At 28.4% G+C, this 25,399-nt stretch overlaps 8 protein-coding genes across 8 annotated transcripts; 1 reads left to right on the forward strand and 7 right to left on the reverse strand.

The window, feature by feature from the left end:
* Positions 1-6,976: 6,976 nt before the first annotated feature.
* On the forward strand, positions 6,977-8,355 carry OCT59_014606 (uncharacterized protein; the record flags this gene model as incomplete). The annotated part of the gene is made up of 11 exons (XM_066150134.1): positions 6,977-7,008; positions 7,170-7,206; positions 7,423-7,458; positions 7,532-7,565; positions 7,642-7,715; positions 7,784-7,798; positions 7,885-7,920; positions 7,995-8,025; positions 8,105-8,141; positions 8,233-8,262; positions 8,334-8,355. 11 exons carry the CDS (start codon positions 6,977-6,979, stop codon positions 8,353-8,355), a joined length of 384 nt encoding a protein of 127 aa, XP_066002333.1.
* Positions 8,356-9,237: 882 nt separating this feature from the next.
* Positions 9,238-9,896, reverse strand: OCT59_014607 (uncharacterized protein; the record flags this gene model as incomplete). The annotated part of the gene is made up of 2 exons (XM_066150135.1): positions 9,238-9,657; positions 9,765-9,896. 2 exons carry the CDS (start codon positions 9,894-9,896, stop codon positions 9,238-9,240), a joined length of 552 nt encoding a protein of 183 aa, XP_066002334.1.
* Positions 9,897-10,811: 915 nt separating this feature from the next.
* On the reverse strand, positions 10,812-11,540 carry OCT59_014608 (uncharacterized protein; the record flags this gene model as incomplete). The annotated part of the gene is made up of 1 exon (XM_066150136.1): positions 10,812-11,540. One exon carries the CDS (start codon positions 11,538-11,540, stop codon positions 10,812-10,814), a length of 729 nt encoding a protein of 242 aa, XP_066002335.1.
* A 53-nt stretch (positions 11,541-11,593) lies between these two features.
* OCT59_014609 (uncharacterized protein) lies at positions 11,594-13,042 on the reverse strand (the record flags this gene model as incomplete). The annotated part of the gene is made up of 2 exons (XM_066150137.1): positions 11,594-12,652; positions 13,019-13,042. The coding sequence occupies 2 exons, from the start codon at positions 13,040-13,042 to the stop codon at positions 11,594-11,596; spliced, it is 1,083 nt and encodes a 360-aa protein (XP_066002336.1).
* A 2,471-nt stretch (positions 13,043-15,513) lies between these two features.
* Positions 15,514-16,404, reverse strand: OCT59_014610 (uncharacterized protein; the record flags this gene model as incomplete). The annotated part of the gene is made up of 2 exons (XM_066150138.1): positions 15,514-15,974; positions 16,035-16,404. The coding sequence occupies 2 exons, from the start codon at positions 16,402-16,404 to the stop codon at positions 15,514-15,516; spliced, it is 831 nt and encodes a 276-aa protein (XP_066002337.1).
* Positions 16,405-18,673: 2,269 nt separating this feature from the next.
* Positions 18,674-19,923, reverse strand: OCT59_014611 (uncharacterized protein; the record flags this gene model as incomplete). Its single annotated transcript, XM_066150139.1, has 8 exons — positions 18,674-18,694; positions 18,767-18,805; positions 18,888-18,900; positions 19,036-19,066; positions 19,138-19,165; positions 19,454-19,576; positions 19,687-19,729; positions 19,802-19,923. 8 exons carry the CDS (start codon positions 19,921-19,923, stop codon positions 18,674-18,676), a joined length of 420 nt encoding a protein of 139 aa, XP_066002338.1.
* Positions 19,924-21,703: 1,780 nt separating this feature from the next.
* Positions 21,704-22,930, reverse strand: OCT59_014612 (uncharacterized protein; the record flags this gene model as incomplete). Its single annotated transcript, XM_066150140.1, has 1 exon — positions 21,704-22,930. One exon carries the CDS (start codon positions 22,928-22,930, stop codon positions 21,704-21,706), a length of 1,227 nt encoding a protein of 408 aa, XP_066002339.1.
* Positions 22,931-22,967: 37 nt separating this feature from the next.
* On the reverse strand, positions 22,968-25,094 carry OCT59_014613 (uncharacterized protein; the record flags this gene model as incomplete). Its single annotated transcript, XM_066150141.1, has 2 exons — positions 22,968-24,610; positions 24,785-25,094. 2 exons carry the CDS (start codon positions 25,092-25,094, stop codon positions 22,968-22,970), a joined length of 1,953 nt encoding a protein of 650 aa, XP_066002340.1.
* Positions 25,095-25,399: the final 305 nt, after the last annotated feature.

Genomic DNA, 25,399 nt, shown 5'->3' on the forward strand with positions numbered 1-25,399 from the left:
AAAATAATATATAATATTATGTTGCTAATTTAATAATATAAAAGTTAATTATAAAGTCTATTGTAAATTATTAGCTAATGATATTATTTTTACAACAAATAAAAAACTTATGCATAATAAATATTAATTTTAACCAAAATTATACAATTTTAACTGGTATTAAAATTATTTCAAATTACACTTTTTGTCTAAATTATACTATATATTACACTATAAAATCCTAGATATTTTACATTTAAATTAGCCATTCTCTTTTTTAACATTAATATAGCTTTATATAACAGATTTAAAATAAATGCAAAGACTTTTAATTCATTAAAAAAGTTTTATAAACAAATAATATTTTTAATTTTATCATTTGGGCGCTTTACAGTAGCTAGAAAGAAATGAAACTACTAAAAAAAAAATAAAAAATGAGTTAATATAAAATCTGAACAAATTATAGCATTTAGAAAATTTTTGGCATATAAAAGAAAATTTGAATTTTTTTAGTAATTTCATCCCTTTTTACTGCAAAACGCCCATTTATTAAATAATTTATTACAATATAGTAAAATAATTTATTAATTATATTAATTATATAAATATAGTATTATATATATTGTTAAAAATAATCTTTTCTATAGATCCTATTACCTGAATTTCACACAAAAAATAGAAGTCTTTTAATAAAATATATAAGAAAAGACAACGTAAAATTGAAAATAACATTTTTTCTAAAGAATTTTACATATAAACAACTGAAACATATTATTAGTTAAAGTAGCTAAAGAATATTTTATTACAGAAGTTACTAAAAAAACTAAAAAATAGCTTTTTTATATATCTGATTTAATGGACTTTTATATTGTTATCCTGTTAATAATGACTGAAAAACTTTAACAGTGAATCTTAAGTTAATTACAAATAATCATATAAAATGATGTTAAATACTCAGTTAAAGAAAATAGGTTTTTATTAAAATAATATAAGACTTTAGATATGACAAAAAATATAGATAATTTCTTGTTTGTAAAATTAACTATTTTAAATTATACTATTAATAAGAATAATACTCTTTTCATATAACCTGAAATCCTGAATACTACAATACAATTTTTAATTATTTTAAATTCTTTCTGTTAACTAAATAAAATTCTAATATTATTTATAATAAAGTTAAATAATAAGAATATTTGATAAAATAAATAAATTAAATAAATTAAATATATTAAATTTATCAGATTTATTAAATAGGAGTTTGCTATTTATTGCTGGTAATGATCATCATTAGTGTTATATGATAATAATTTATTACGTAGTGAATAAGGTTGCTTGTCTAAACCTCTTCAAAATTCTACAATTAGTTTCGTCAAAATTTTACTATAGATTTATTATAGTTTTGGCAGAGTTTCAGCAGTTTCGGCATTTATAATAAGTTTCGGCAGTTTCGCCTTTCTCTAAAGTTTTGCCAGTTTTTTAATATAACTTTAATATAGTTTCGGCAGAATTTCGCTTTTTGGCGAAACGCCATCTTGCCTAAACCTTTAAGTTTCGGCAAGCAACCTTAGTAGTGAATGAATTTACTGCAAAGGCGTAAAATCAATTTTTATTTATTTATATAATAATAAAAGGCTGTTAAACATTTAAAATTCTAAGCCTTAACCTTTTAAACCTAACAAACCTAACTAATAATTTGCAATTAATATATATTTTCTATGCATCGGCAATCTGCCAATTACTCTATATTATTAAAACATTAAACCAATTAAATGTTATATAATACACATAGCATATATCAATCAAATTATCTTTGAAGCTCAGATGTGTTTTATCTAACTGTACTGAAAAATCCAAACTTTCTAGAAATTTATTTTCACATATCTTCTATTATTATATCACCTTTCTAAACAATAGAAGCTTTATTTTTTGTACAGCTTCTAATATTATGACCTTTTTTTAAACAATAACTACACGTCTTAGAGAACAAAAATATGTTTTGACTGCTAGTTGTTTCCATTAGCACTTTATAATGTTTTGGAGAATGATCTTTTAGCTTGTAGTATTCAGAAAGGACCTTACCTACTACTAAGATATGTTACCGGTAGAAATTTCACTTTCATATGAAACCTTACCTTAGGATTTGCTTAAATTCTATTGGTTAATTAACTAAAAAGGAAAAAAATCATAACAATGTAACAGAAAATTTCCTTTTATAATAGAATCTTCAAAGAATTTTATATGTAAATCTTATTTTAAAGCCACACATACGACCTATCTTAATAGTAGGAGGATTCTATTCAGGGGTTTGATATCTCTAAAATATTATTATTATTCACAATAACTAGCAGTTTTATTAATGGTTGTTATTGGCAGCTATTCTTTGTAACATCATATTTAAGAAAAGACCACCTTAACTTCATTGATATTTAGTCTTATATCATGTTGATACTTCATTATAAATCTCTTAGGGTAGCCTAGTTCTCCTGTTGCGCTTTCTACTAGATTCCACCTACTACTAAGATATATTATCGGTATTTAAATTTACTTTATATGAAACTTTACTTTAGAATTTGCTTAAATTCTATTGGTTAATTAATTAAAAAGAAAAAAATCATAATAATATAACATAAAATTTCCTTTTATAGTAGGATCTTCAAAGAGTTTTATATGTAAACCTTATTTTAGGCCACAGGGTGACCTATCTTAATAGTAGGTGAAGTCCTTTTCTACTACAGCAATTTGGACATTAGTTTTCATCACAGACATTATACTACTAAATTTGACTCTTTTATCAGTCTTTTTCTTAATAGTTGATATATAAATATTAATTTGATTAGAGCTCCGCACAGGTCGGGTTCATTGGACAGTTAACCTAGTAAGAACAATGATTTTATTTGATTGTATAATTTTACATTAAACACATAATTTATGTAATAATACATAATTCATGTTTATCACAACATAAAATCACATAATTCAGATCTTTCTATATTAAAACACATAATCCACAGTAAAATAAATTTAATTTATCATTTTAGCTGTTGATTATCAATTTTTTCTGATCATCTCTTTTTACGATGTCAAAAAAAGAAAATCTATATCAATCTATACTAGAAGCAAGGAATATAAAGATACTTTTCATGTTGATGATAATATTCTTTTTTGTAATTATTGTAATATTTCCGTGGAATGGAAATATAAATCTGTTGTAGACAGTCATTGTAGTAGTCAAAAACATACGTTAAACGTAAAAAAATATGAGGAAAATCAGAATAAAACCCAACAACTTACTCTTAATTCTACTCAAATAACTTCCAACTCAAAAAAACAACTTATTGAAGACTTAATAGAAGCATTTGCAATAGCAGACATTCCACTTGAAAAAGTTAATTCTTTACTTCCATTTTTTAAAAAATATATTAAAAATAGTGATTCTATCCCTCAAGCTTCAAAGTTTACTTACCAAATGTATTTGACAAGCATTATCAATGTCTTAAGTTGTTTTTTGATTCAAAACCAGTGGCTATAATTATAGATGAAATCACAGATGATTGTGCGCAAAGTGTTATCAACACACTTTTTTGCTATCACAATGAAACAAAATTAGTTTCAGTTGATTTTCCTGAGCGTGTTAATAATACTACAATGGGACAACTTCTTACAACTATTTTTACTCACTTTAATATATCTTTTAATCTACCACATTTATTTCTTTCAGATTCAGCAGCTTACATGAAAAAAATGCTATCACGATGTCTTATTACCATTAATGCCTCAGTTAATTCATGTGCCATGTTGTGCACATAATTTAAATCTTATTGGATATGTTTTTTTAATTATCAGATCTAAGAATGAAAGATAATTTTATATAATTAAAAAAAGGCGTGGTTATATAGTATGTAAAAGGTAAAAGGTTAATTTTTAAAAGATAATTGGTATTTAAGAATAATATAGCAATAGCGTTAAGAATATTTATTGTATATATCAAATGAAAATGTAAATTAAAATATTGAATAATAAAATTATAATGTTATTATTTTATAAAAATTTATAGGGATACATAGAAAATATTACTAGGACCCGCTTACTTATAATAAAGGTCACCATAGAAAATTGGCCCTTTACTAATAGTTTTACCTTACTTTTTTCTTAAACACTGGTCAAAATCAAAAAAATCGGATATATGGAAAATCAGCCAAAAATCAGATCAAAATCGACTGACATTATACATGCTGCCCAAATTATTTTGAGATGTCATAATTATAATTTAGGATGCTGTAATTCATTCAGTTTATATATAATTTACTATGTAAAGTGCCAAAATAATTTGGGATGCCATAATTGAATTTGGGATTTTACTTATAATTATGGCAGCCCAAAATAATTTGGGTGGCATGTATAACTGACATTACAAATCGGCACATCTGATTGATGCCAATCGGACAATTTAATAAAAATCCAGCAAAAAATCATCATATTTAATTAACAACTGATTAAGGTTGCTTGCTAAAACCTAGAGGTTTAGGCAAGATGGCGTTTTGCCAAAAAGCGAAATTCTGCCGAAACTATATTAAAGTTATATTATAAAACTGGCGAAACTTTGGAGAAAGGTGAAACTGCTGAAACTTATTATAAATGCTGAAACTGCTGAAACTCTGCCGAAACTATAATAAATCTATAGTAAAATTTTGATGAAACTAATCGTAGGATTTTGAAGAGGTTTAGACAAGCAACCTTACGGCTGATTGATGCTAGTTGAAATCAAAAAAAATGGACAAATGGCAAATCAACCTAAAATTTGCCCAATATTCAAATATGTACTTCAGATTTATGGAAAATTGACAATTCAATAAAAATTCAATAAAAATTCAATAAAAATTCAGCAAAAAATCATTATATTTGATTGACAGCTGATTGATGCTGATTGAAATTAAAAAAAAAATTGGACAAAATGGCAAATCAACCTAAAATTTACCCAAGATTGGCTAAAATTACAAATCAGCACTTCTGATTTATAGAAATTTGATACATTATTAAAATTCAATAAAAATTCAATAAAAATTCGGCAAAAAATCATTATATTTGATTGATGGCTGATTGATGCTGGTTGAAATTAAAAAAAAAAAATTGGATAAAATGGCAAATTAACCTAAAATTTACCCAATATTCAAATATGTACTTCTGATTTATGGAAAATTGACAATTCAATAAAAATTCAATAAAAATTCAGTAAAAAATCATTACATTTGATTGACATCTGATTGATACTGGTTGAAATTAAAAAAAAATGGCAAATCAACCTAAAATTTGCCCAATATTCAAATATGTACTTCAGATTTATGGAAAATTGACAATTCAATAAAAATTCAATAAAAATTTAGCAAAAAATTATCATAATTTTGATTGAAATCAAAAAAAAATTGGACAAATGGCAAATCAGCTTAAAATTTGCCTAATATTGTCTGATTTATAGCACTTTTATATTAAATTGCATTGATCGAAATCAAAACTTTCGGTCATGTAATAAATTGGCAAAAGTTCGAAAGATTTTTGGCTCAATTTCAGAAGTTATTCAAATTTTGATATATATGATTTATAGTTGATTTATAAAAATTGGTAGAATATCAATAAGGGCAATGACATATATTAGCTAATATTTTAGGGTGTGGGGAGTAAAAGAATATCTTAGGTTACACATAATATAAACTATGTGAAATGATTGGATTGGTCATAAAATCTTACCTGGGGGTGGAGAGTAAACGTTACTATTAAAATAATATTAGCTAATATATGTCACTGCCCGCCCTAATGTAAATAATTGAATAAACGATTTTTTAAAATCAACTTATGATGTACTAAGCCGCAGCCACAGTAAATTTAATAGCTTATCAATTAGTTGATCTATTACCGAATTTAGACTTTATTTAAACTAAAGTTTCGAAACTTTATCTTTATCTAACTTCATTTCTAAATAAAACAGTTTTAAACATTTCAGAATTTTTTTTTAGAAATAATATTCCGATTTTTAACATTTTATTTTTTACGAAACATTTTTAACTTTTCATTTAATATTTTCAATCAGAACGTTAGTTAACGTTCTGATTTTATTAATTTTTTTTTTGCAAAACTATTACTTTAAAAAATGTTTTCTAACATTTTTTTTTTTATATTTTTTGTGTAGGAAATTAGCTCCAACGTGGACGTTGATATTCCAGATAAGTTGAAAGATTTTCAAAACTACTTTAAAAAACATTTTTTTTATATTTTATATGTAGGGAAATCAGTTCTGGCGTGGATACTGATATTCCAGATAAGTTTCGAAAAAAAAAATTGAAACTTTATAAAAAAAACGTTTCTGCCATTTTTTTATACTTTTATGTAGGAAATCGGCTCCTACTTGGATACTGAACTCCAAAGGTAAGTTTTGAAGAATTTCTTCAAAACTTTATAAAAAACGTTTTCTAACGTAAAAAACGTTTTTTTAATATTATTGTAAGGAAATCAGTTCTGGCGTGGATACTGATGTTCCAGATAAGTTTCAAAAAAAAAATTCAAAACTTTATAAAAAAAAACGTTTCTACCATTTTTTTTTTATACTTTTATATAGGAAATCGGCTCCTACTTGAATACCGAATTCCAAAGGTAAGTTTCAAAACATATGTTTCAAAACTTTAAAAAACGTTTTTTAATATTAAAAACGTTTTTCTTTTTTTATTTTTGTATAGGAAATCAGCTCCAACGTGGACACCGATATTCCAGATAAGTTTTGAAACATTTTCGAAACTTCTTTGAAAAAAACGTTTTTTAAAACGTTTTTTTTAACATTATTGTAGGGATACCGTAAAGTTTTGAATTTTCAGAACTTTACAAAACTTAATAAAAAAACGTTTAAATTAACATTTTTTTATTATTTTTATTGTTTTTTTTTGCAGGAAATCAGCTCCAAATTGAATACCAGAATTCTGCAAGTAAAGTTTCGAAGTTTCAAAACTTTATGAAACTTAATAAAAAAACATTTAAATTAACGTTTTTTTATTAAATTTATTATTTTTTTGCAGGAAATCGGCTTCAAATTGGATACCAGAATCCCGTAGGTAAAGTTTCGAATTTTCAAAACTTTACAAAACTTAATAAAAAAACGTTTAAAATAACATTTTTTTATTATTTTTTATTATTTTTTTTTGCAGAAAAATCAGCTTCAAATTGGATACTGGAATCCCACAGGTAAAGTTTTGAATTTTTGAAAATTTTCAAAACTTTACAAAACTTAATAAAAAAACGTTTTAATTTTAACATTTTTTTATTATTTTTTTATATTTTTTTTTTGTAAGGAATTAGCTCCGATTTTGATACCAATCCTACAAGTAAAGTTTCAAAGTTTTTTTTCGAAACTTAATAAAAAATGTTTATTTTAAACGTTTTTTTTATTTTTTTTTGTAGGAAATCAGTTTCAAGATTTGGATATCAGATTTCCATGTAAGTTTTGAATTAACTTTACGAAATTTAAAAAAAAATGTTATTTTGACGTTTTTTATATTTTTTTTTGTAGGAATTGGCTCCAATTTGGGATACCAATCCTACAAGTAAAGTTTCAAAGTTTTTTTTTCGAAACTTAATAAAAAATGTTTATTTTAAACATTTTTTTATTTTTTTTTGTAGGAAATCGGCTCCAACATGGACGCCAAAATCTTCTCGGTCAGGTTTCGGATGAGTTCAACATTGGCATTTTGAAGGTAAAACTTTGAAAGATTTTATTAATTTATCGAACGAATATTACTAACGTTCGTTCTTAATTTTGTAGGTCCAGAACACCAAAGTATGGGGCTCCGATTTGGCCAATCTTTGTATTTTCAAAACTTAATAAAAAATGTTAATTTAACGTTTTTTATATTTTTTTTATAGGAAATTGGCTCTGAATTGGCCAATCCTATAGGTAAAGTTTCAAAGTTTCTTCTAACTTCAAAACTTTCATAAAAAATGTTTAATTTTAACGTTTTTTATATTTTTTATAGGAAATTGGTTCTGAATTAGCCAATCCTATAGGTAAAGTTTCATATTTTTGAAACTTAATAAAAAAATGTTTATTTTAACGTTTTTTAATTTGTTATTATTTTTTTTGCAGAGAAATCAGCTCCAATTTGGATACCAGAATCCTACAGGTAAAGTTTCAAATTTTGAAACTTTTTGACGAAACTTAATAAAAACATTTAATTTAACGTTTTTTATTATATTTTATTAATTTTTTTGTAGAGAAATCAGCTCCAATTTGCTATCCTACAGGTAACGTTTGATTTTTGAAACTTGAAACTTAAAAAAAACGTTATTTTAACGTTTTTTCTTTTTTTTTATAGGAAAATCATCTCCAATTTGTAGAAACAAATAGAAATTAAAGAATTTAACGTATACCGGATTTGTTAAAAAGTTGGGATGATTTTTGGTGAAATTGTTTTATATGTATATGTAATATTTTAAATTTCAGAATAAAATTTACTGTAATTTGCGATACAATTCAGAATAAATTTTACTATAATTTGGAATAAATTTTACTACAAATCGGAATAAATTTTTTACTACAAATTGAAATAAATTTTACTACAAATCAGAATAAATTTTACTATAATTCAGAATAAATTTTACTACAATTCAGAATAAATTTTTTACTACAATTCGGAATAAATTTTACTACAAATCAGAATAAATTTTACTACAATTTGGAATAAATTTTACTACAATTCAGAAAATTTTGTCACAAATTTACCATAATTCAGAAAAAATTCACTGCAATTCGGTAAATTTGTGAAAATATTTTTTTAAACAATTCGGATTAAAAATACTAAGCAATTCAGATACAATTTTGATATTCTGATCGGCATCGATCGGCCTGCCAATCAGAACTTTGCCTAAATTAATAAATTGGCCATCTTTATCACCAAATTTAGCCTAAAATTGGACATCCGATTTATCTATTGGTTAATTAGCTAAAAAGGAAAAAAATCATAATAATGTAACATGAAATTTCCTTTTATAGTAGGATCTGCAAAGAATTTTATATATGATTTTTACCTTAAACCTGAAGCGGAAAAGACCTAATTCGTTCTATTTTCGATTTGCCAATACTATCAAAAAGCTTATAAGCTTTCTCAGACCTCCTCCTCCTCTTTTGCAAAGCTTTATTAGAAAATTTCATTTCAGGAATTTGTTTCCTAACTTCTTCTTCAATGAGAGCCTTTGTTCTGTCCTTACCATAGCTGGATTTTAACTCCTTGTATCGCAAATATAAAGCTTATTCAAAGGCAAAATATCAATTGATGACATTCCGCGTTGCATCTTCATTTTTTTCTCAGCTTGCTCTATCATATTAGAGAGACATAAAAAATTCATTCGGCTTGGCGTTCTGGTATTTGATGAAGCATCTGACACATTCATTTCTTCCAGGATTTTACCAGTATCAGGGATATTAGTTAACAGCTCTTTAATAAGCTTTTTCAGCATAGTAGAAACATCGTCCTTATTAGTTGTCTTCTTTTTCTTGCTGAAGGACTTTTCAGTAGTAGACTTCCTAGTGCATTTTTTCTGCGTGGTACTTGACTCCTGGGCGTCAGTTACCATATCATCGTTATCAATCTCCATTTCTTCTTCCAGTTCCATATCAGTTGATGGGCATATAGGGAATAGCTTTCGTGAATTAATGATGCACTCATAATGCACAATATGTTTGCAGGTCAAATATACGAGAGGTTTCAGAGGCTCTTGAGATTGAAGGAGCACCAAATAGAGCTTACGGGTGGAGGCCATGAAGAAAGGTCTCCGAAATATTTGGCGCATCTTAAATAACCTTTGACTGGTTGGGATCCTGTATTCTCAACCCCTTCCATCCGTAAGATTGGCAAAGATAGGATAAATCTTTCATTCATCCTGTTGGATAAAGCTGAAATTGGCGACTCTTCATTAGTATTAGGAAATGGTTCTTAATATCAACATCCTTTCCACAATCAGAAAATGGACATATATTTGGCATGATCAGCAGAAGCTTTTTCTCAATGCATATCCTGTGGAAAGTGTGGCCACAGGTGAGGATAGTAATTGCCTTTGGAGGTCATGTTAAAATTCCATTATTACATTCAGTTCTGGAATTTCTTTTTCACTGACGATATTGTCCTCAAGATTTTTTAAGATATTATAAGCTAGTTTTACATGGTTGTCAAGGGGCGGGTTGACAGATTCTGAAGTTTTGCCTTTTTTCCTCAATGCCCTACTTGGTTTCAAAGTCGACATATTGGATATACTGGCTTTCCAACAACACACCCGTTTTAATAGCACTAGGTAAACGTCCAGGAGAAAACATTTCCCGGATTTTCACCAGCAATTACGCACTGCATTTCGTCATTATGTTATCTCCCTGTAAATCGATAAAAATGACTTTATGATTAGCATAGATGTCCCCAATCCTTTCATGTACATGAAAGTTGCCTAAAAATATCTATATTCGAAAATTGTTTTGTTAGTATGATAATAGTGTGGCCGGAGACATGACATGCAAAATTAAATGCAAATCGAGTCGAAATAATGCGAATATATATGCGATTCGCACGTCGCACAGCCCCTATTCTTCGGCAAGAATTTTCCTGATATCATACATATTGCTCACAACAACTCAGGGTCTATTTTATAAACCACGTGCGTAACAGTAAAAATTTTGCCAATAAAGTAACAATGTACAAAATCATTTTTTTATTAATTTAGTGTACAATACATACACGCAAGCATATACGAGTTAAAAAATTTAAACCAATATGTAGGCGAACAAGTTTTATTTTATTACATAGATTCTAGTATTCTACTACATTCAATGCCTCAAAAACAGCAAAGTAAGGAGAGGCAATGGCGTATCTAAGATCCTCCGTCATCCATGCCGCATGAAGGATACCAAGAGCTTTTCCTTCTTTGTCTACAACACTTGCTCCCGAGTCTCCAGGTTCAAAGTCTCCATGCTTGAATTTAAATGCCAATTGTCGATCAAACCACACGGCAGGATAACATTTCTGACGCATTTTATTGATTTCTTGGATCAATGGTGACTTCATGTATCCGATGAACATTTTTTCGTAATCGTTATTATTATGAGGAGGAACAGGAACTTCGTCTTGATTTGCTTCGATGCTTTTTTTTGTAAGATCAATGGAAATAGCGGTGTAATTAGGAAGCAATTTACCAAGAGTAAGACCTGTAGTTCTTCCTACTTTAAAGACATCAATTTCATCAACATTATTAAATTCTTTGTATGTATAAAAGCCATTTAGACGAGTATTTCCAGGAAGATTTTCCTTTTCAAAGTACTCTTGGGGAATTGTAAATCTGTTTGGGTTTAATGTACGATTGGAGCCTTCGAAAATACAAAATGCAGCATCAATTCCAAAGTTCTTCTGATGTACTTCAGAGAAGTAGTTACTTCGCATACCACTCACATAACGTGCTATGGCTGAATTTTGCCTGTTATTATTGATATTATTAATTGCATTTGCTGAAATTTTCTCGAATGTTGGATCTTCACTTGCCATATCAACAAATGACTTTATCAAATTATCTAGATCTTTATGCGAAGGCTGATGGATTATGACACCCATTCCAGTACTCGATTCACTAAACCTGCATACATGCTCACATGAGAGGATGCCAATCTTCTCTTTTGACGCACAACAGCACTGAGAGTTACAGACGTTCCCTGAGATTCAGTTATTCCTATACTTGACCCTAACCCAACATCTTTCTGATAAGCTTGACAAGCACTAACACCATGACCATAGGGAGTTGCAACACAAGCCTCAACAACATCTACTGGGTACCCACAAATCTTATCCGGGAATATGTCACATCCACGGCGTAGAATGCCCTTCTGACGAACATATAGTATAATAGCGGGGATTTCAGTAAGCCTGCCTTGAGTTCGCTTATAACCAGTGCTCATGCCAACCAGGTTATAATGCATTTCGCGGAAAGATTGCCCCAGCTCATTATCTAAGGCTTCATCAAAAGCCTTGCGCAATTCTTTTGGGACCTTTTTCAAGGTTGACAGCGAATGGTGGGAACTTTGTTGTTGAATTTCGGCATTAGCACGTCGTCGAATTTCAGTGTTAGCAAACCCTTCCCCTACTGTTATGAAACGAATCATTTGATCTTCCATGACACTCTCAGTCCTTTTGTGTAGGCAAGAAATATCTCGAAAAACCACGTAGACACGCCAAGTTGTATCGTCGTCTTTAAGATTTCGACCCCAAAATATTTCCACGACGTCTTTCTCCGAATGTAGATGGCGGAGGCGATTCTCAAGATCATCACCCCAAGGAATTGAAAAATGATCGATGAAGAGACTGTCTTCATATTTATAAGGAACAAACTTATAGATTTTATCTCGGACTTCCTGATAAGTTATATTGTTGATTCTTAGGTTTTGAAAATCATAAGGGGCAGGTGTTTCATCAGATTTTAATCTCCTTGCTACTCGTATAAATTCTATAAACGAAAAATATTTTCCATCTTCGGTACAAAGACAACTCTCGCGTAACGTTGCTTTATAAATACGATCTCCGCTTAGATATTCTACACTCTCTCTTTCATTCAAAAGTCCCGCCTCAAGTACAAGTTCAAGACTAAAATGTATCAGCTTAGGTGGCTTGACAACGATGTGAATGTGCTTGTCGAGTGGTTTGTCAGTGAAATAACTACTAATCTTCCTCCCTGCGAGAAGTTGATCGTTGTTATGGAGTGTAAGTTTATTTAACTCTTTATCATTATCAGCGCGAATTTGAACCTTCCATATCTTAAGCCTATCTACATCGAAGAAATTAAATTCAGGAATTTTTTTCGTTTTAATAGCTTTCTTGAGTTGACCAATATTTTCATTACTGTTGATGCTTAAGGGAAAAGCTTGAGAAATCGCGTTTCCTTGAACAAGACAAAATAGTGTTAAGTCTGTCATTTTTGGTACAAGTGAAAAATTTTTGTTCCCAGGTCATGTGGCTTAAAGCGCAGCAGTCACGCTAACAGAAATTTGACGAAGCATGCTTTATAAAAAAAAGTATATCATGTGAAAAGCATTTTTATTGATACAAAATGCGAAATAAATACACAAAAAAAAATAATTCTATATTATGAAATGCATTGCTACAATTGCGAACTTAAGTTTATTGCTTGAAGTGTAGCAGGTAAGACAATATTCCAACTTATCTTGGGAATACAGACCCCGGCGAAAAGAATGGTGGTCAGTTTTTTTGATATCACGAATGTAATCTATAGTAAAATGTGAAATATTTTTTTATTTTCTGAAAGAGGAACAGAAAATACATATATTTCATTATTTAAATAACATTTGATATGATCATCTTCCCGTGTCAATAAATGCTTTAATTAGTAATCCATGTACCAATCGGACCACCCCTTAAATCTGCATTTCCAATATAGGGATATCCACCAATTTTTAATCGAATAGATTGAAATTTTTAATGAAAAAACTTTGACATTTGCTTTATTTTATTAAAGTATCAAAAATAGCTCTTAAAAAAGTCAAACTTTCACCAATAAACTTTAAATTTCTTCAATTCGTAATTTGTGTAACCATCGACACAAAACCGAAAAATTTTTTCACTTAATAATTTGAAAATAAATGCTTTAAATATGTTCAGAACTTATATTTTAAGATAAAATTACCATTTTTAAATTCCTAAAGATTGATTTATAAAAGTTTCATATAAGCATTAAAAATGGGAAAATGGATTATTGTTAGTTAACCTTAAAGTAGGAAATATTTTTACATTTATTATATCATTTTTTTTTTAATATTCTATTAATATACGTCCAAAGTATATATGTGTGAATTTTGAGACTTCTTGCTAGTACTTTTATTAGAAAAAAAAATGATAAATAATTTTTACTAAAATTTCGCTAATTGATGATATTTAAAAGCAATTCGCAAAATTTTGAGTTTTGAAATACTTAAATTTATATTTTTACAAAATAGATTTAATCTCTAAGTTTTTTTAAAAAAAAAATTTAATTGGTTTGGCTAAAAATTGACCGACTTTACTTTTTTTGGAAGTGGAGATTTGATTTTGCCGATCACTAGGTCCGATTCATTCGTGGATCGGCAATTAATTTATTATTGCATACTATTTGCACTCTTAACCAGCGTTATTTTGTTATGATATTTTAATATTTTCTTAACTTTCTCGCCATCCAGAGGTCAGATTGAGACAAATTTACCACCATTGGATTCCTCTTGACTATGTGGTTCGAATGGTGGTCTCAAAATTATTGTGTAGCATCTGTGTAATGTGATAGTTCAAGTATAATAATGAGTATTATGAATTTTTATGTTGTATAAAGATAATCATTTCTAAAAGCAATATAAAAGCTCAATAATATAATAAAAGACCATTATTTAAATCTCGTAATTGCAAGAAATCTAATAGTTGAAATTTTGTTTCAATACAAGCTTTGGTTGATGGTAAAATGAAGTTTAAACTTTTTATTTCAAACTTTCATACCAAATTCAAAAAATTATTAGTAGTATTTCTCTGTGATAATGTGATATAACTAAATGCAATTATAATATTTGGCAGTTAAAAGTAAGTGGTTTTTTTTAAAAAAAAATTGGAATTTATTATTATGTAGGATTTTGAGCATTTTAAAAAAATTCATAGCAAATTATTATGCTCCGATTTCTATTAAATTTATAACTTCTTGGTTTTTTAGAAGGTAAAATAGGTGTAAAAACAATAATAAATTTTCATTTTTTTTATTGCTTTTTAAAATAGTATTCTAAAAATCCATTGGGCATTTACAAGTTTTAATTTAAATAGGAAAATTCTGATCTCATATCCAAAATAACAAATGATACTCGCACCGCCATTCTTTTCATCGGGGACTGTACAACTTCGCTAATTCAGGATCATAAGGGCACTGATTGCCATTTTCGTGGTACCATGAGCCATGTAATCCATAATTCCCATGTTTTCCATTGCAAATAGGACATGGTGAGCTCTACGGCTGAGGCGATGCAAAATTATAATTATCAATCCCTCTAAAACTATTTCAGAATTTCAGGTATGTGAAATGCTCTAACACGGATCTGATAATTAATTTCGGATCAGGTTTGGCTTCGAAAGTGATAGGTCCTTTTTCTTCACATTGCTCAGAAAAAGATAGATCAGATACTTTGCTTTCTGGCTTCAAATTTACGAGAAGGTGACTTTCTGATAATTGCCATGGCTCAAGTCCCATTTCTCTTTTATATTTTTTGTATAAGCTGGAACGGATCTTATCCGTCAAAATGCTTGGTAACCCACTTAATTTGGCATGCCAATCCAGATATTTGGGAGTTAATATTTTATCAGACTTGGTTATGTTGCTTTTTATATGATCGCAAATCAATTTAAATTAGGTAATAGTTGACATAAATTAGCCCTAAAAAAATATCACAATAAAGCGTGAGCAAATATAGGGTTATGCAATGCGCTTCTGGCCAAAGTGACCAGACTATGCAGTTATCTCAATTTCATGCTGTTCACATTTAATAAAATAAGATCCAGCTTTATATCTACCTTCTAAACTTTCCTCCTCATCATGCTCTAACTCGCATAATAGGCATATTTTCTCATTGGTAATTCCATAATAATCAAAATTTTCACTACTAAATTTTCTATATAAATTGGGATATTGATCCAATGTCTTATTGCAAAAATAGGATCGGTCATAAGTTAGATTAATCCCAGGAATTGATGCAGGTGATACACTTGCTTGAGGTGTGACTGGTAAAAGATCATAACTTTGATCGTTACCAATGGTACCAGTTTTTGAGGTCACATGACTCTGATCATTACCATTGGTAATGGTTTTATCGTTCACATAATCTATAATATTTTGAATTTGGGTATTGGTTAATCTAGAAATATCACTCGCGCTACAAGTGATTAACTTAATTCTATTTATCCCAACCCCTTTTTCTCCAAATAGCATAAGAATATTTTTAGCTCTATGTGTTCAGATTTGCAAATTACTCAGAATGACATTAGGTAAATACTGCAACATATCTTTGTATATCATCGATCTTGCTGTCTTATCTTTAGTCTTGCCATCAGCTGTAATATTTTTTACTTTTTCTTTGAACTCAAAGGAATAATGATACAAACATAAGATTTCTTTTAGACCCACTCTTATAGCCTCATCAATCCAATAAGCTAATCTCTGCATAGAGCCCTCAATCGCATTGTTTAAGATGGACTTATCATGTAGTTCAACTGATGCTACTGAAGAAATAGGTCTAGAAAGATCGCGCTTTAAAATTTGTTCAGTGACTTGATTTCTATTAAGCGGTTGTGTAGCAATTGGCTCAGATGAGGCATCCTCGCTATCGGTACAAGTGATCATTTTTGTATCACATGATAAGTTATCCTGTGACACTTTAATGTCCACCTTTTCAATAGCTATCGATGCAGAGATATCATCGCCTGTGCTGAGAGATAATTCCAAATCTTGATCATTACCATTGGTAATAGTTTTTTTGTTACATGATAATTTTGAATTTTGATCGTTACTAATGGTAACAGTTTTTTTGTCACATGATAATTTTGAATTGTTAATGGTTTCTATATCGTCAGAAATAATGTCCTGGACTTGATTTTTAGCTGATTCACGTAGAAATTTCTTTTCCTTATTACGTTGCTTTTAGAGTTCCGAATGGGTCAAGTCAGGTCAGGTTAATTGATAAACCTGACCTGAAATTTTTTTTCAGGTCAGGTCAGGTTAGGTTATATCAGGTTGTCTGTTTGACCTGACCTGACCTGAAACCTGAAAAATTTTAGGACTATTTTTATTAAAGTATTGAAAAAAAATGGTACAAAACTTTTTTTTTCAATATAATATTATGAAAAAAAACGTTTTTGCAACGTTTTTTATTAAAATATTGAAAAAAAATATTGCAAAATGTTTTTTTTAATATAACATTACGAAAAAAATGTTTTCGCAACGTTATTATTGAAATATCAAAAAAAAAACGTTATGAAACATTTTTTTAATATAATATTATGAAAAAAACGGTTTCGCAACGTTTTTTCTCGAAATATTGCGATTCAACATTTTTATATTAAAATCATATAAAAAAGTGAATACCAATACTGCAATTCACTTTTTTTATATAGAATTAATATATAAAAGTGAATCGCAATATCGCAACTCACTTTTATTATATAAAATCAATATAAAAAAGTGAATCGCAATATTGCAACTCACTTTTATTATATAAAATTAATGTAAAAAAGTGAATCGCAATATTGCAATTCACTTTTTTTATATAGAATTAATATAAAAAAGTGAATCGCAATATCGCAACTCACTTTGTTTATATAGAATTAATATAAAAAAGTGAATCGCAATATCGCAACTCACTTTTATTATATAAAATCAATATAAAAAAGTGAATCGCAATACCGCAACTCACTTTTTTTATATAGAATCTATATAAAAAAGTGAATCGCAATACCGCAACTCACTTTTATTATATAAAATCAATATAAAAAAGTGAATCGCAATACTGCAACTCACTTTTATTATATAGTAGAATCAATAGTTTCAGGTCAACAGGTCAATCAGGTCAGGTCAATCTTCATACCTGACCTGAATTTTTTTCAAAAATCTCATACCTGACCTGAATTTCAGGTCAGGTCAGGTCAGGTTACCTGAATTTGGCTGACCTGTTCGGAGCTCTAGTTGCTTTATTTCACTACTAATGATTTTCTTATGAGCCTCAAGAAAGAAATTATCCATCTCTTTCTCTTCAGGAAAGGAATTATCTGTTTTCACATCCACCAATGGTTTCTCATGATACTCCGCAACTGAATTAAAGTTAGATGTACTATCATTAGAAGGATTATCATTATACGACTGCTCTTTCACTGGTAAGGAAGCCTGTTCCACTATCGCAAGTCTGGTCTCAAGCTCCTTATTTTTCTGCTCTAATTTATTTACCTTGGCATCACGCCTCTCATTATATTTCTTATTCACTCTTAGAAACTCAGTATTCCTGTGCTTAAGTTCAGCTATTTCAGCATCAGACACTGAGAGCTTGTTTCTAAGATAAAAGATTTCAGTATTCTCCTTCCTAAGCTCTGCATTCTCAGCCTCAAGCTTGACGTTCTTAGCCTCAAATTCAGTGATACACTGTTTCAATGATTCAAGTTCAGATGACATGATCTATATATAACTAATATAATGTATCACCGGTCGAATGATAAAATATCGGTAATATATCAGTCACCTGATAATCATCTGATAATTCACATATCGTATTCCGATATCTTCGGATTAGTAATTCCGATATGGCACCGATTAATGGAGGAGATAGTTACATTTAAGTTACATATAAGTTACATATCGGTTTATAAATATCATGAAAATATTACATAGATATCATACTCATATCGGTATTTATATACCTCAATAATACCTGTATGATACTTGTATGATCATTATATGTATTATATACTGATAGGTCAATGATTTTATTCTGAAATTTGTATAAATTGTATTTATTATATTTATTGCAATATTCTACCTAATGTCCTATCTAATGTCCTAATGTCCTATCTATTGTATAATCTAATATCTTATCTAATGTCCTATCTATCATATAATCTAAAGTCTAAAGTTCAAAATTTGAAATCTACAAAAAGAAAAAGAAATGATTAGTATCAATTTAAAGAAATTGAAGTTTTAGGGATAATTTTGAACTTACCAAAATTTCACACGTCCAAAGATCTAAAGAACTGGTCACCTAAAAAAAAGAAAGAAAAAAATGAAATATAAGTAAAGTTTCGTTAAATAAAAGATTCAAAAGAAACCTGTTAAAAACTTACTGAAATTTCATGCCTATCACATTTAAGATTAATATTTTTTAAGTTTTAAAATTCATCCTATTCAACAAAGCAGATATCTACAAATAAAAGAAAAAATGTTCAATTAATTTTTAAAAAAAATAGTTTTAAATGAAATTTCAAAACCCACCTATCCAATGCCCAAGAATTAAAGCCGATATCTACAAATAAAAGAAAAAAAATTAATAAATTTAAAAAAAATAAAGTTTTAAAATGAAACTTCAAAACTTACCCCAACATCCAAGAACCAAAGCTGATATCTAAAAATAAAAGAAAAAAATAATTAAATTTTTAAAAAAAATTAAAGAAGTTTTGAAGTTTTACTTCGAAAACTACTTACCCAAAGCCAAAGAATTGAAAGAATCGAAGCTGATATTTACAAATAAAAAAAAGAAAAAAAGTCAAATAAATTTTTTAAGAAATTAAAGAAATTTCGAAACAAAATTTCGAAACTCAAGTAATTGATCATTTCATTGAGCGTTAAAAGTTAAAATTAATAAAATTAATATTTGTTATAGAAGATAATTTTACAATTATCTAGAATTTACAGTAAACATATCAAAGATTCTATGTACTAAATATATTAAAACGTGTCTTCTCGATTGGAGTGTAGCACTTAATGCTAATCTAAGAACTTTTGACTTCTTGAATTTTTCTTCTTCCATTGACCACTATTGACAAATATTTAAATTAACATTTACATATATCAATCTTTATCATTGCTAATAAAGATTCATTATCCACGTACCGTTTCACCTTTTTTGGCTTTTATCTAAAACACTCGCAACTTGTTCATCTCAAATGACTGATATCCGCACGTTCTACTATATATTAAATAAGTAAAATTAATCATAAAGTTTCTTGATTAATAAAATCTTATTTAATGTTAGACTAACCGGTTACATCCATAATTTCCAAAATTACCGCCAATAATAACCGTTAATTGTGATACTTTAGCACAAGATACTGCAGTCACCATCTTCGCAATACCACTGGCTTCTGCAAATAAACCAACCATAAATCCTGTAATATTCTAAAAGAGGGTCTGAAAACCTAAAAAAATGAAAAAAAAGAGACGTTAGTACGTCTCTTTAACACAATTGAACGCCAAAACCTCTTCCATATACCTAAATCCAGTTCTTCCAAGTTCATAGGAGTCCGATAACTAAAAAATGAAAAAAAGAAATGTTAGTACATTTCTTTAACACAATTAGATACCAATACCTTCTCCCAATATACTTTACCAGGTTCTTTCAAGTTCCTAGAAGTCCAGTAATTAAAAAAATAAAAAAAAGAAACGTTAGTACATTTCTTTGACACAATTAGACACCAATACCCTCCCCATATACCTAAATCTGGTTCTTCCAAGTGTTCCTAGGAGTCCAGTAACTAAAAAATAAAAAAAAGAAACGTTAATACGTTTTTTTAATATAATTAAACGTCTACCCTCCCCAATATACTTTACCGGATTCTTCAAAATTCCTAGGAATCCGGAGAAATAAAAAAAAAAATTATTTTTTTTTAAAAAAAATGTGTATTTTAGATTATTAACGATTAGTTAAAAAACTGATCAGAGCTTAATTGAATAAGGAAATTGCGAAACTATATCATAATATCATATGATATACTGTGCAGTTTCAGCTTACCAAAGCAAAAATATCATTCCTGATATGAACAATCATATCTATGGTGCAAGTAAACTATACTCAACAATAAAATTGTAGTACTAAAAAATCTTATAAAATTTCAAAAAATAAATTTTAAAGAAAATAAACTGGTAGTTTTATTCTTCAAGACAAGTACTATCAAATTACCGGTCAGATTTTTGAAAAAAGATCTGTATAAAAAGTTATAGGTATTTAAAACTAACCGATTTTTATATGATCAGCCTAAATTTGAAACAAATTTAATCATATGTGCCCTATCTTATTGGTCAAAAATTTTTATAATTCAGGCCAAAATTATGATATTTCAATGCTGGCCCGAATTATCACATTCATTTGATCATGAGAAAATTCCTTTTAACAATGAGAAAACCTTCTGATTCATGAGAAAATCATCACATGTGAATGAGAAAATTTCGATTTGGCTTTACTGATGCCACGTAAAACAAAATGACAACAACAAGTTAGTAAGATACCTAGGAAAAAATGTCATTATATATTACAATACCATGTAATTCAAATATGAAGAGTTTTAATGAATAACTGACATAAAATATTATGTACGAAACAGTGTAACATATAAAAATTCTCGTTTTTTATTGGATAATGTCTGATCACGTGATATTAAACTTGTGCCAGAAAATTGAAACATAATCACATGATTGTCGAGTATAGTTTACTTGCACCATATTAAGAATGATGCCTTACCAATCACTGGACAAATCCATATTACACAAATTTATTAGTAAAAAAATTTTGTACAACATCAAAGAGAAAACTTCGATCTTATTACAAGTTTGTAACAATATATGTTAGTACGACAATTTAATGAATAAAATTGATTCTCTAGGTCATGTGATATCTCATGTGATGTTTATTTTTAATATTTTTCGTCGATTAAAAAAATTGTAATATGTCGTAAAATTTATGAATTTTTAAGATATTTTTTTAAGATCCTCCCAAATTTTAAACTTTACAAGCCTACTCTTTACATTATTAGATAAAGAAAAGTGTATTTTTATTGAGTCTAAGTTATAAAAAGTAGTTTATACAAGGACTTTTATGTAAATTTAAATTTTTAATTTTATATTAAATTTGAAAAGTTAATTTCAATAAATTTATTCTTAAAATAGTTTAATTTTTTTTTTTGTTATTTAAATAGTAGCGTCTAACTCTTTGAATATCCCATGTAGAAGGTAAGTTAGTTAAAATATCATTAATTTCTTCATCAGTTGGTGTTGCTTCGTTAAGCAGTAAGGATTTTAATATTTCTTTTTCTTCTTTTGTTGTAATTGTTCTTTTACGTCTAGAAGCAGGATTTTTATCATTTGAATGTTGAGAATCATCATTAATTGGTATTGAACGGGATGTACTTTCATCATTTTCAGGTACTTTTCTTTTTTGTGAAGGTACTATTGACTTATTTATCGATCTTATATCTGTTTTAACTACTTCTAAATGTCTCCTTCCTTTTGTATTTATTCGTTCAGTTTTAATAACCTCCTGACAATAAACTTCCTTTATTCTTTTTAATCCTTCATTGTAAGCATTACTCAACTTCTCCAATCCTTCTTGAGTTAATTGCGATGGAGGATTGTTTTTAAAAAGCTCATGCTCTGTATAATTACATGTTTCAAATATTTCAACCAAATTTTCTACCAATTTCCACAGAGGATCAATTCTATTATCAATTTTACGATCTTTTCTGTTATAATTATAAGGATCTAAAAATTCATTTAATAATATATCAATTCTTTCTTTTTCCTCCTGAGTTGCCTTAATTTGAAGATTTAGATTCTCTTGATTGATAACATTTCCAATTATATTTTGTTTAACATATCCAACTCCATGCACCTCTAAAGCTTCATCATATGCTAGATAGTGACCTTTTCTTGTTAAATTGATAGAGGCACAATGTTTGAGTTTTTTTTCCAAATTGGGGTACTTTTTAAGGATTGATAAAAAATGAGCCACAGATGTTGTATAGTTATTTTTACCAGCAGCTGGGAAAAGAGGCGCAAAAGCTGTTAGACTATCATGTTGTAATTCATAATTACCAATTCGTATTCCAATAAGGTGACTTTTCCACATTGCAAAATATTTATAATAAAAGTACCAAGCTTTAACGCAAACATTATTATTATCTGTTGGTTCAGTTGAAATATTTTCAATGCTAATATTCTTTTTTTTTGCATAAATATGGATTGCTATGCCAACAGCAACCCATATTAATTCCAGCACTCTTCGTGTTGATCTATTGTCTACAACAGCCTGAAGTTTATCTAAGAAGCGAACTCCAATTGCTGCAGCCAAGTGAAAAATCCCATAGCTTGAAAAGATAGTAAGTAATACACCGAGCATTTCTCTGAAGATGCCTATCGAATCTAATATGGCTATTTTATTTTTTCCCATCTAAGCGTGATTTTATTAGCCTTCTAAAAATGGCCTCATCTGCGCAAATATCTAGATATCCATCATCATTTAATGAAAATTCTTCTTTATACATTTGTGTGGCACGAAAAATTTCATTGTCATCATTTGGGGAACCAGTAGGGGTTAAAATAACTACATTAGAAGGTGGGATTAAACAACCAAAGTCACAGCGGGTAAGAATTTCTTTTTCAATTGTATCAACATCTAAATCTTTATTATAACTTATATTTTCATCTGTACTCTTTTGAAAATCTAACAATTTTTCAAAAGCATAATCAATTTTGCTTTGCATTATATTCATTCCTTGCGTCATCCCAAAAAGTTGAGTATTGACATTTAATTCTTTGATTGGTTCAGGTATTTCATTAACAAGTATAGGTAAGGTTGATTGAAATACCATTCTTAGTGTCGCATGTGATGTTTCACGTGTTACATCATAAATGTTACCAAACCCAAAACTAGCTTCTTTAAAGTCTATATTGTCGATTACAGCCAAGTTAAATATATCATTTCCACTTCTTAATCGCTTCGTAGGGTCAATACTTTGCATTCTAGTTTTTTCTAACCGACGCTCATGACGATTTGTATGTCCAATTATAAAACATTTTGTTAATAATGCATGAAGAGAAGAAATTAATTTCGGTCTCCTACATAAAGATGACAATACAACAGGAAGCCAAAGATCAAAATAAGGAAAAGCGTATCCTATCAATACTGAAAGTAAGAAAGAAATGGTTTTGTTGATTTCTTGAGGATTAGATTGTTTTAAAGGTTTATTTTGTGATTTATTTTTTCGATTTGATCGAAATATTTTTTTTGATTCTAATTGTAAAAGCATTTTTTCAAAGAAAATCTTCAAAAATTTAGGAAATGCATCAATATATTCTGTAATACAAGTTGGAGATCGAAGGTAGGTTTGATTTTCTTTTAAATGTTTGTATGATTGCCATAATTTATCTCCGGCTATCTTTCCAATTTTCTCAAAATCTTTTTCTTCTAATTCTTTTTCATTAGGATAAATTGGGATTTTATTTAAACGCGTCAATGTTCGAACCATAAAAAGAGTAGGAAGTTTCAATAATATTGGAATCAATAAATGATTAGAAGATGTGTCATTTAATTCGTTTGATTGTAGTGGATTTTCATGAAAATTATCAACATGATAATTTTCATTTAAAAAGTGAAAATAAGAAGGTAAAAATATTCCAAGTACTTTTTTTTGATATTCTTCGTTTTTATTATCTTTAACATAAAAAATCCAACGCGCAACTATTTCTAAATTTTTTTTAATATCATGGTCATGATATTTTTGCTCGGTACAAGTCGTTGATAATTTTCCTTTACCGGGTTTTACATGAAAATGGCCACCTTCTAATTCATAACATTCTGAACAAATATAACGTGAATTTTTATTATCTTCGGAAACAGACTTACAGATTGGATTACATTCCTCAAGGGCAGGGCATTTATGTTGTCCGTTACAGGCAACTTTTATACTTTTTCCCAGTAAACCCCATGTTGAATGTTTTGAACATCCATTTCCCCGACTAAAAAAGTGAAAAAGTTTTCCACAAAAGAGACACCTGCGTCTATGTAGAATACTATCTGCTGTAGATTTTTTTTTTTTAGTTTTTAAATCATGTAATTTTTGGTCATGATTAAAATGATAACTGCAAACTCCTAGATTTTCTAAAGATCCATTTGTTTCTAAAACTTCGCTACTATCTACTTGTCATATCCCAACTAGTTGCCACAAGTTCCGAAAACTATCCATGTTTTTACATCTTTGAATTTTGCCGTCTATTTTGTCAATTAAAACACATGGGGTTAACTTTTTTGGCTTATTTTGCTCAACTCTAATATCACTCTCAGTATCATTATCGAAATTTTCATCATATTCACTTTCAAAATCATCAAACTCACTATCAGAATCAGAGTTTTCATCATGTATCATATCAGCTTCATTCAATTCAAAGGTTCTTGGTATAAGGATAGGTTCGTCTATACTCTTTTCGTTAACATCAAACCAATTTTCATCCAATATTTGCATTTCTGAAGTGTTTGTATTTATTTCTATAGTGTTATTTAACATTATTTTAAGGGTTTATAATCGGTAATTACTAAATGGTTCGTCAACTTTAACCTTAAGATCCTCCCGAACGAAAAAAATTTTTTTTCTAATACCATAAGAAAAAACGTTAGAAATAAACACAAGATTGAGATAATTTGTTTAAATTTGGCAGTTTTGTTCACAAAATTTGATTATAATCATTTTAATTGTAAATTTCATAGTAAATTTTATTAGTACACAATGTTGATCATTACTAAAAAAAAATTTGATCTACATGAAATTGAATTTGTCCGGTGATTGTTACTAAAACCTAGTTTTAGCAGTTT

This window comes from Rhizophagus irregularis, chromosome 22 (assembly GCF_026210795.1).
Source record: "Rhizophagus irregularis chromosome 22, complete sequence".
In the NCBI taxonomy this organism is placed as follows: domain Eukaryota; kingdom Fungi; phylum Glomeromycota; class Glomeromycetes; order Glomerales; family Glomeraceae; genus Rhizophagus; species Rhizophagus irregularis.